At 29.9% G+C, this 12,587-nt stretch overlaps 1 protein-coding gene across 1 annotated transcript in view; it reads left to right on the top strand.

Annotated features, from left to right (window-relative positions):
* Positions 1-12,587, top strand: part of LOC132751088 (collagen alpha-1(I) chain-like) — a 31,654-nt gene that overhangs the window by 7,279 nt on the left and 11,788 nt on the right. The window contains exon 8 of the mRNA XM_060741199.1: positions 2,309-2,434. Within this exon, the coding sequence (XP_060597182.1) occupies positions 2,309-2,434 (126 nt within the window). The remainder of the gene's footprint in view (positions 1-2,308; positions 2,435-12,587) is intronic.

Here is a 12,587-nt window from a genome sequence, read left to right as displayed (position 1 = left end):
CTTCATATTATAACAGAACATTCTTAAGGACCAGACCTTGTTGTTTATCAAACCCAAATTTGCTTGGGCTCTTTAATGACCTTGACCTTGAAGGTTATATTACTGAATTTTCTCAGATTGTGCATTTATCGGTGTGTGTGTATGTATAGTATATGTATTATATATAAATATATATATAAATGTGTGTGTGTATATATATACATATATGCAGGTATATATATATATATATATATATATATATATATATATATATATATATATATATATATATATATATATATAAATATATATATATATATGCATGTATATAATTGCGTCATGTTTTTCTATTTTTAGAAATTGCGTCATTGTTGCTATTTTTAGAATTTGCGTCATTTTTTTCTATTTTTAGAAATTGCGTCATTGTTGCTATTTTTAGAAATTGCGTCATTTTTTTCTATTTTTAGAAATTTCGTCATTTTTTTTCTATTTTCAGAAATTGCGTCATGTTTTTCTATTTTTAGAAATTGCTTCATTTTTTTCTATTTTTAGAAATTGCGTCATGTTTTTCTATTTTTAGAAATTGCGTCATTTTTTCTATTTTAAGAAATTGCGTCATGTTTTTCTATTTTTAGAAATTGCGTCATTGTTGCTATTTTTAGAATTTGCGTCATTTTTTCCTATTTTTAGAAATTGTGTCATTTTTCTATTTTTAGAAATTGTGTCATTGTTGCTATTTTTAGAAATTGCGTCAGTCATTTTTGTTCTATTTTTAGAAATTGCGTCATTTTTTTCTATTTTTAGAAATTGCGTCATTTTTTTCTATTTTTAGAAATTGCGTCATTGTTGTTATTTTTAGTAATTGCGTCATTTTTTTCTATTTTTTGAAATTGCGTCATTGTTTCTATTTTTAGAAATTGCGTCATTTTTTTTCTATTTTTAGAAATTGCGTCATTGTTTCTATTTTTAGAAATTGCGTCATTTTTTTCTATTTTTAGAAATTGCGTCATTTTTTCTATTTTTAGAAATTGCGTCATTGTTGCTATTTTTAGAAATTGCGTCATTGTTGCTATTTTTAGAAATTGCGTACTGTTGCTATTTTTAGAAATATGCTTAATGTTTCTATTCATATATATACAAAATATATAAACAAAACTAATGTGACAAGACAGACCAACTAAATTTATAAAAAGGAAACATCAATATATGTTCAAACCTTTCTATGTTTGCGTTTAGAAAAAGTAAAAAGTCGAGCGTTGCCCCTGCCCGGCGGTGGCTCTTGTTTAAAGTGATATGATTCACAGCGATGTTTCTACAGATTTTGAAGTCAATTATTTTACATATAACGAATTATTAAAAATGCATGGAAATTCAGCATACAGTTAACCAGAACTATCGCTGAATGCGATTCATACTCTCACAAATGTGCATGCTGGAGTGAAAATAGTATGGAATGTTGGGAAAGGTATTTAGACTTTTTATAGATACAATGTTACTATGGAAAGTTGGGATGGTTTTAATACCAGCAAGGGATTTCAGTTACATTTGATCTTGTGTAAATTGCATGATCATATATGAAAGTCAAAGGCTTTAAACTTCTTTCCTTTATTTTAAAGTAAATGTGGTCCAGAAAGCCTACAGATCGAAGACTGTTATTTGTAACATACTGCATTTTTTTGTGTAATTTGTGATGTATTTGATTTTAAAATATCCATCGAGTAAGGTTGGACAGAGAATACAGAGAGAAGTCCAATTATGTTGTAAATGCCTTGATTGGAGTCAGTAAACTGTTCTAAATATTTATGATGAGAAGTCTGTGCTCAGAGATTCTGTGTTCTTTCAAAATTGCAAGGTTGTTAAAAGCTGTGGTTTTTACAAAAAAATTAGTGGGCAATATGAAAAATCGTATGCAGTCACCTATTTTATTATGCTTATAGATTTTTTTTGTTTACCTTTAATGACAAAATATTATCAAGCACATGTTGTTCAGCAAGCGACTTGTTAAGATTTTAAATTAAATGCTTTGCATATAAAATATTTCTTGCAAAACAAAAATTCCAAACTGCGATGGCATTTGTATACTTATTTTCAGTAATAATTAAGTTGATATTAATTTCAATGACATTTTCCATATGAATTTAAATCTTACTCATATGGGTTATATCCTCTTCAAATTGAAATTATCGATTTTTTGTCATTGTATTGTATTTTATTTTTTGTATTGTCTGTACTTACACTGTACTGCTCATATTCCTATAATACAAACAACGTGCGTAATAAATAATCATTTTGAATACTTAATAAGTTATAGAAAATAAACCATTTGCAGGGCTTGCCTGGACTGACAGGGCTTCCAGGTATAAAAGGACTAAGGGGTCCAGTAGGACCGAAAGGCGATAAAGGAGATAAAGGTCTCCAAGGAATTGATGGGCATCCTGGAAGATCAGGAAAGTCTGTAGGTTTTGTTTCTTATCATCACAAACATGCATAGTCAACATGTAAAAAAAATGTTTATATATATAATTTTATACCGTATATGTATTTCTATTCATTGATATTTTATCGTTTTCATAGCTTAAAAGTTATTTGACTTTTGCGATTGCTAGGTGTGCCTCTACGAATTATGAAAGTCTTTAATCCAAATTATCAGAACGTGTACAAATGCATGAAAAATTATATAAATATCACTTTCTGACAAATTCATTGTATTTTAAAATAAGTAATGATTTATTAAAAATACGCACTTTTTCGTCTTTACAAATGGACGTTACCAGCAACTCTTTCACTTTTATAATTTACCATATTTGCAGAAATAATCAGGAATAACCGGATCTGCCACGTGAAGATGGGGAACGCCCTTGTTAATAGGATTGACACGAGATCCGCCTGAATCTGCTTGGATGGAAAATACAGGAATATAATTATTCCAAAAAGTTTAGCGATAATGTGTACAAGTGATTTGGTGTGAGATCCTGTCGTATTCTTTTCATCAAGGTGCTTGGCTCACATGTTGTACGAAACATTTTGTTTGTAGATATATTTCCAGTTCCATGTTAGCTTTGTTTTGTTAACGCTTCAGTCTATTCTACGTAAGCATTTCCTTTCCTTGTGGGTGAAATTCAGCATAAAATTCAAACAGTTATTCTGATGCAAGAAAACATAAAGCAGCAAAATGCATTCAACCATGTAAATAATCATTGTATGCTCGTTTTATTTTAAATAAATAAAATCCACAGTTTAAGATTATGAAACAGGTCTTAATATAAAAAGTTATGTAACTTAATATATGATTTCACGAGAAAAAAGTTGATTTTATGAAATTATGTAACAATGGACAGGATATTTTTTATTTCTTTTTCTTCAAAAAAAGGGGGGAAATGTCAACGATTTTAAAGAAAGTGAAACTTGTGGATCATACAGAGATGATATTGAATTAATGTAGGTTTAATATAAGATTTATTGAATGAGTTGAACAAAATCATATTATGCAAGCCTCTGTTTAATAAATTCTCGAGTTTAATACATTTAAATCTACAGGAATATGATATTCTATTTATTATATATTCCAAATAAAAACTGTTAACAGTAAAAAAGAGTAATTTTTCATGGACGCACCTGTACAATCTCCTACGCAGTGATCTCCCCTTATCAGTACAGTTCTGCTAAGGGTAATCACTGTGAGGAGTTTGGAGCCTATAGTGTAACACTATCAATGGCGAGCATTAAAGTTATCTTTGTATAAAACGTAAATGACATCACGTTAGTATAATTGCAATGACCAATATGATCTAAATCTTGGTGAATAACCATATCAAACTCTCCTATAACGCCATGATCGCTCTAATTCATGCTTAAACAATTAGCACTAAATGTATTTTACTTTTTGAGATTCGTTATATGTTAGTCAATATGTTTTATGGTCTTTATTATTGGCGGTAAATAGCTTATTAGCTAATGTGTTATAATCTGAAAATAAAAATTGACATATAATAAAGCTTATTGTATCATGTTTTTTGTAAATGAGCTTGTACATGTATCCCGAGATTTAACTCATTTTGAACACCTTTAATGCTTATCCGTTATTATGTTCGGCACATTTTTTTTATCAATTTCTTACCAGTTATAACTTGACATTTTGCCATAATTGTGTTCAATATTATATTTTACTTAGAAAAATTAAGCAATAATTCACACGCCCATTTCCTATAAATATCGTTGAGAATGTAACGGTGACGCTCAAATCTTAAAAAAAGAGTGCATTGGTAGTCTTTTTTATAATTTTCTTGGCGGTTGTATTGTATCACACACATTGTTCATGAAAATTAGCACGAATATAGTGGCATGCTGCTTTGAAAATATGTATGTGTATAAACGTAAATATTTACATTCGGAAATAAAAACAATCCCTTTATAAATAATAATGATCTGATGATACTTTTAGACGTTAATTTATAGACAGTGATACACATAAACAATGCTACACATAGACAATGCTTGACATCAAATATCTATACTCTATCCCTTGCAAAGGTTTTGAACTCTTTAAGACATACTTTCTGTAAACGGTATTTTCTTCTCTAAACAATCTCAAGGTTTCTGTTCTGATCATAAAAAGTACAGCGTTCCGGATATTAAAAGCACATTAAAAGTGGTCATTTGTTTTTTACCACCCATCCAAAAATCATGTGGGATAAGTAATTGGCCACATGCGGAAAAATTGATAGTTATTGGTTAGTTAACCAAGAAAGCCGTTTAGCTGATTGACAGCCGGGATATGAGCAAGATTTGTTAAAATTGGCAAAACAACTCTGACACACAAACAAACACACAAACAAACAAAACACGAAATGCACATGATATACAAATCCATGGGTTTAATCGTGTATTAATGATGCGGCGATATTTATTTTCACATTTTGTCATAGAGCTATTATTTTGCATTAAATCAACACGAATGGCTTATTTATTCTATAGACATGGTGACATGGCAAATTTCTACTATTGATTTCTTCATATTGCACAAAGATATCCGTGCGTACAAACGGTATACATAGACAATCATAAATATAGAAGATATTTTTGTCCGTTGCTGCGTAGTGGGGAGGGAATTAAACTAGAAGCCATCGTCTGCCAGTCAATCCGTTCGTAACATTGTTGTGGCCACTCAATAACTTTGTAACTTTAAAGTTTAATAGAATAATTTGGCAGAAATGATCATTATTATGAGATGATGTGTAGAACTCTTCCCCCAAGGTCAAGTTCACTCTTAAAGGTAAAATGTAAAAGATATCAGAAGCATAAGAAAAATTATTACAAAAAAATATTTGTAAGATTTCATCAAGCACTTTTCATAAAAGCTTTACAAAAAAAAACATCCATCAAAATCCAGAGTATTCTTAAGATGACAAACGCTTCCATAAATATTTTTTTAAAACTTCAATCGCAATGGTATCAATTGCTTAACTGACGAGAGTGATGCTATAAATCAAACATAGAAATATTTGTCTGAATTTATGTTGTTGTAGAATATTCTGGCATTTTTATATTTAAACTGAAAATAGGATTCGTTTCGGGATTAACTAGTCTTTTGTAAGAACGTACACGCGCATGATTTTTTGAATTTTAATAATAGGATGCTTGCATATTGATATAATACATTAAATGTGTCAAAAATCCAATGAAAATAAACAGGAGGTATAGATATTGACATACATTTTAAAGTATTTTATAACGTACTTAAACAAATTTTATCAGAAGCATTTTCTTACAATACGACTCCTTTTTCAATTTAAGAAAAGAGGAATATAGTTTATTAAAATATGACATTTTCATACTTACACAATAGCAGTATACCTTCAACCAAATAAAACGGCTTCGGAACCGTCGATTGTATGTGAAAAATGAAGCAGAAATGTTAGATTATCATTAACCAAATAGCTGACAAGTATCATCTTAATTCGTCGAATAATGTTATTGCGTTAGTGTTGAATGTCGTTATAAGCAGGGTGGACACTGATTATGCTGTGGGTAACAAAAGGAGCAAGTTGTAAATAACACGACGGCATAATTTGTCAGATTATCATAAACCGTTATCAGAACCTTTCACTCAAAACTTACAGACACTACATGTACGTCCCCTGATATTGTACTTGTGTTTAATTCTTTAAACAAATCAATAAAAGTATAACTATTCTAGGTGGTATTTTCTAAAAATAAATACTTTTCCTTTCAAAATTAAGTCTAGTACTTTTGCTTCCTAGTTTCAGTAATGAGTAACATCTCAAAAAGGTCATGTAAAATGGTATCAACGAAACGAACTGAATACATAAAAGGACATTTTCTCATATCAATGTGTTATTGATGCTTGACAAAGTGCTTACAAAATCAGAAAATCTCTGAGACATTATTTTCATATCTTTTCCTTGCTGAACAAGCTTTATCGTTCGTTCGGACATAAATAGGACAGGGTTTTGAATAACAAATAGGCTCCGATCTTCGTAGCAGGTTAAGTGATTTATGTATCCAGCCCAGAATGTTGTCGATGCTGAGAAATGAAGGCAATTTAACGATTAAAACATTGATACATGGAACCAGGATGGTGCCTGTATCGTAAATTTAGGAATTCAGTGATAAACCATTCTTAGAACAAGTTCTTTGGTCGCCTATACATATACATGTATATATACATGTATATATAGTTCCTCTATATATTCGATATGTTCCTCCTTTGATATTTAAGAAAATAACAAACGAAAATAGGTTTTATCTTTCAACTTAAAATTTGCAGACAATATAGCTAGTTTTGTTTCCATGTATATACATGTATTATAATCCAGTACTACGCAAATTTCGTTAAAATCATACCATCTATACAAGTTAATGACCTTTTAACTCTCGATATATATTAAGTATTTGCCTAAAATATACTGAATTTAGTAAAAAAATCTTAATGAAGAACATTAGCGTAAAACTCTTTATAATAACCTTAAAGATTTTGTACTAAAATATGTCATACTATTTTAGAGCAAATACATTGTCATTACGTTTGCCACCTTCCGATGGTCTCGTGAGACTGGAGGTTGTTCTGGGCTGCGTTACGTGAACGTCTCTCCCCTTCCCTGTTCATATTTTGTATTCATATTTTGTCATCCAAATTCTTTGAATACGTAAATCACAATGGTATCAGTGTGAAGATGACCGCAATGATGTCATAAATAAAACATAGAAAGATTAGAGAGGATTTATTTATTATATGTTGTATCATAGTCTTAGGACCTTTCTGTTGAAAATGTGTCAGAGTTAAATCGTATACATATACATGCACAGTGGGTTAACTGGGGTGCAGGTATTAGTTACCCGCACTCCAGAGCATGGTCATTGATTGGCTCATTCTTGCTGGGGTTTACTTATTGAGACGGCAGAGAAAAGGAAAGCGACAGAAATATCATACTCAGATGCTCGTTCATTGGTTCCTTTTCTCTGGGGTTTCATATTGTGACAACAGGGAACGTGTTTTTATGGTTGACTATGATACAAAAGAGAAAGAACATCAAAACACTCTGTAATCTGATTACGCCCCCTCGTTCAAATCAGTGTTTGATATTTCAAAAGGAAACCCTTTTATTGTGCAGCCGATTGTGTAACTTTGCTTTGAAAATATATATGTGTATAAACTTAAATATTTACATTCGGAAAAAAAATCCCTTTATAAATAATAATGATTGCACATAGACAATGCTACACATAGACAATGCTTTACATCAAATATCTATACTCTATCCCTTGCAAAGGTTTTGAACTCTTTAAGACATACTTTCTGTTTACGGTATTTTCTTCTCTAAACAATCTTAAGGTTTCTATTACATATTCTATAGTGTTTGATATTTCAAAAGGAAACCCTTTCATTGTGCTGCCGATTGTGTAACACATTGACGGATATAAAATAAGACAAGCATGCCCAATTGTTGCACGACTTTTAATATGCGTGACTCAGCTCGCTTACTCCAATGACGGCCCTGGTAGACTTCTAAGACACGGAATTAAAAGATGGATTAACAATCTACTGTTATTGCATTCAACTGCAGTAGATATTAGAGAAAATCTAATTTGGTTTAACAATTTTGAATAGCAGCTACGGCTCGATATCTTTCTTCTTAAACAATATATGAATATCATATTAAATGTAAAATGTGTTAAACATTAAACATTGTTTGAAGAATCTCGTTATTGTTAATAATAGAATAATAAGTATTATATCGTTGGTCGTATCGACATTTATTTAATTTCCTGTCCGTCAAATACTCCAGTTTTAAACACGCAAATGTTTTGCATCTCTTACAAAATACAAAAATTATGATGAAAATTTAAAAAAAAATCAGGAATTTCCTGTATATATTTAAAAACAACAGTTTGTGCAATAACATTTAACATTTAAGATCTTAGATTTATATGTTGATTTATGCTTTAACATGTACTATTGGCTGTTGACAGTAGCTTACATTTTCCACTTCCGTTCATGAACACGCTCAATCAACTCTATCCTGTTTATTGGAGAATCTATTTTACCCAACAATCGCCATGGCACAACCTAAATTTTGCCACGGCACTTTTACCATTAAGCTAAATTACAAATAAATGTAAAATAAGATAAGAAATTTTTCAACCATTAATGGCAGCCATGGAATGATAACATGCTTTTGATAAAACATCATCAATAAAAAACCTATTAACTGAAAACCACTGCCTTCTCAGTTTCACGGAACGGCATGCACGAGGGCAATAAAATCAAAAGGATGACCATCCTGATAAAAATGTATCATGCTTGATTCTGTAAAAGATATGTAAGAATGCTTACAATTACAGAGATTGTGTCTGTTTTATTGCTATCACTCTAATCTTTATAGCTAAAAAAATTCTTTTTTCAAAAGAGTAGCATTTTTGAAAAGATTATATTTTAGTTTTGGAGTAACGCCTAAAAGAATTGCTTGTTAGAATGAAATAACCGGCTTCTGATTTGGAATATACCGTAAACTATAATAAAAAACGGGTATTTCCAAATGAAAGGGGGGAAATCAAATATCACTATTGTTTCCAAGGACAGTAGCAATTGAAGTATCAAATCTGTTTTTTTCCAAACTTAAATCTAAATACTATACTTCTCTAGATTCAACAGGTTTTCTTTTCACTGAATTTCTTCCTTTTTACAATAATTCCTTTTTAGATAATAAATTGAGTCCTGTTTGCGGATTGTGTTTTTCTTTTATTAAAATTATTTTGTTAATAACTTTGTTGAACGCAAAATGTTAACTTAATTGTTTATTGTAAATTGTATGTCGCCCTCCATGCGCATGTTATTTGTTTCCTATATATATTCCCCCTGTTAAACTATCCATTAATACAAGTACATTTTCGTTCGATGATTTAACGCTCCGCTGTTGAATTTATTTGTTTAACCAATCCGTGAAGTAATTTGAACTCTAAGAAACAACTGCACGTCTTTCAAAAGACGGAAGTACGTTATTATAGTTTTATTTCTTGATAAATTTATGACCAAAATATGCAACTGCAGTCGTGATAATAGTGGTGATACCAAGATATACTGCATAAAAGTGTCAAATCGTATTGTAAAATCTTTTTTAAGTGTAAGAAAACAATAATTTTATCGAGAATAAGATAAACAATTTTGATTAATAGTATGTTTCAATACATACAAAAGAAATGACGTCTTGATATGTTACTCTCATACAAAAGAAAATGAGTTTATTAAAAAGATAAATCTACATATTATTTAAATGTGACTGAATGTTTCTTAGTACAGAAATAGAATACTCATGCATGGATGACATTCACAAAGTTTGCTAGCTTTTGACTGCTCTCATTTCATTTACGCTAAAATGTGTTTTAGAAATATATGCTGATGAAAGAACTATGCTACTAAACTAGAATCAGAAACTCAGAAATCAGAGTCAGATTTGATTTATTAAACATTAGCATTTTTAAGATAAAACTATTATACAATGGCTGATGAAATAAATTGGTGTTCATGTCCAATTTAAAGGAAGTTACAGACCTAATGTATCTAGGTGAATATTTTAATGGGTTTTATGATTAAGAAAAAATCTCTTAACTATTCCTTTTATATTCCCGTTGGTTTTGGTAAGCATGCCATAAAAATAAAGAATTTCGATGCACTAAAAGACGTTCACTACATTTTTTATTATAAAGACATATAGTCAGAAATATTTGATAGAATTTATTAAAATTTGCATGATCGTACATTATGATAACAAAATCATTTAGTTATCATTTCAAGTTAGGGACCGACGTAAAAAGAATCATATGTACTGGAATTTTATTTTGTTTAAGCTAATTTCAAGCACTGCAAGTTTTTGCATAAGCTTGGTACTATTTAGTATTTTTGTTATCATTTTGAATACTTTAATGTGTAAAACAAAAATAACATAAAAATCCGGTTATGATGCTCGCAATCAGAAAGCAAAAGAAGTAATATAATATATTATCATTCATTGAAACGGGGATTATAGATTGGCATAAACGCATGAGAAGTTAAAGCCAAATGACATACTCATTAATGAAAAATGCCTGTTAATACCATTGGCTTTCTAAAGTACACGTTATTATACGCACTTGTTTAGGATATTGAACCTAAAAATAATGTAATCTAATAAAGTAGCTTAATCATTCAATAGTAGAGCAAACGTATTTTCAAGAATCGTTGGTTTATTTTCGTTTCAGTTTAAGGTTTCTTCTGTACATGAAAAGTAGAATCATATACGTTCTCACAAACAAGCATCATTTATAACAAAACCTTAAAGATTCTAAATGAACTATTTTGACATTTGATGATTCAATTTTAAGTTGAATTGCAAAAATACAAAATACAAATCACGATAATTGGTCGGGCGTCTACAATATTAACCATTGAAGAAACATTATTGACATTTTCAATTCAAAAGGCTAGTAACGATCAATAGGTGTTTTTTAAAATCATAACACTTGATACATGAACTAACTAGTAGCCTACGAAAAACCATAATTATTGTTAATCCTTTTTTCGTCTTCAGACAACTAACTATACGTGACTGTTGTCGTTTAGTCAAAGAACATGTCATAGATATATCCGCATTGTAATTCTGTTTCATCCCCGCCCAACAAAAATGTTATGTTGTCAGAGTAAACGAGGCATAATATTAATAATAATCATCATAATTAAAACACACAGACACACGCACGTATGCGAAAGTACGCACAAAAACATTAGCTGTAAAAAGATTGGCTTGGAAGATTAAATATGCAACATTAGTGGAAATAAATTTGATAATAAATGAAATTTAAATAGAGAACCATTCATTCAATTGTCAGTTTATAGTCATTCAAGTATAACACGGATATTTAATGACATTAAATGTGCCTTTTTATTTAGATAAATCTCATTCGCAGAGTAGTTACTTTAACTAAAGAAATAAAATGTAATTGAAAAGGACATGCATTTAAGAAAATAAATTAGTTAAAGCTGTTACCGACGTGAGAGAATTTTGAATAAAACATTAAAGACTTTTTTAATAACTGAACAACACAAAACTATTACCTTTTATGGGACAAAAGTAGAAATCTTTAATTAAAAAAAACTCTCTTAGAACTGATATGTTTTTAAAGATGTATCATTTTTAAGAAAACAGAAACTTGATTATGTACCTGTGGCGATTTCAAAAATATTTTATCTCAGCTTAAAGAGATTGATTTAACTGATGATGTAAATCTTTCTTAAATCAACTCAATTTTAAATTTGCCAACCCAGTTTGAAAACAAATGCATTTAGATTTGTGTAGCAATCATTAATAGAATTCTTTTAGCCAATTTGACAGTTCCTGTAATGTTACTGACTATTAATGTTTCATGAATATTACAACATTTGTTTAACGTAAACGTAATATAACTTTCAATTAAGAAAATAAAAATATTAAGCAAGTAAAAATTGATATACCTAAATAAACAAAAGTAAATGCATCTATGTTAAATAATTAGTGATGACACTAGATCTGTCATATGTATGGTGAAATGATAAGTCGTTTAATGTGAAGATCCACACAGTTTACGTTTACATGAAACAAATACATATAATTATACTATAAAATCAATTTTCCTTTTTATTCTGCCTTTATAATGAAGTTGTTTTGAGCCATTATGTTTTTGGTTCCTTTATATGTCGCAACGACGCTTAATGTCGCACTTGTCTCCAAATGTTGCGCTATCGCCGCTTAATGTCACAAAGGCCGCTAATTGTCTCAAAATATTTTGCCCTTTATGCCGCTGATGACGTTAAATGTTGCACTTCCGTTAATAGTCGCAATATCTAAATTCATGTTTTATAACTAAAATGACGGAAAATACCCTGAAACTGATCACATTCTGACAAAAACTCACTCTTTTATAATTTTTAATTTGTATCGTACCTTTATTTACAATTGAGGCTTAAAGCCTTTATTGACTCGCAGTTATAGGACAATCACTCGACCAATTATTCCTATGTATGTAAGTAGGCCTTATCTGTTATGGCACTCACTAGTGAGGTGTTTCTTTAAACTTTT

This window comes from Ruditapes philippinarum, unplaced genomic scaffold, assembly GCF_026571515.1.
Source record: "Ruditapes philippinarum isolate M1 unplaced genomic scaffold, ASM2657151v2 ctg3753_1_1_1_1, whole genome shotgun sequence".
In the NCBI taxonomy this organism is placed as follows: domain Eukaryota; kingdom Metazoa; phylum Mollusca; class Bivalvia; order Venerida; family Veneridae; genus Ruditapes; species Ruditapes philippinarum.
Note: the sequence above shows the minus strand (reverse complement) of the source record. Positions and strands in the feature narration are given on the sequence as shown.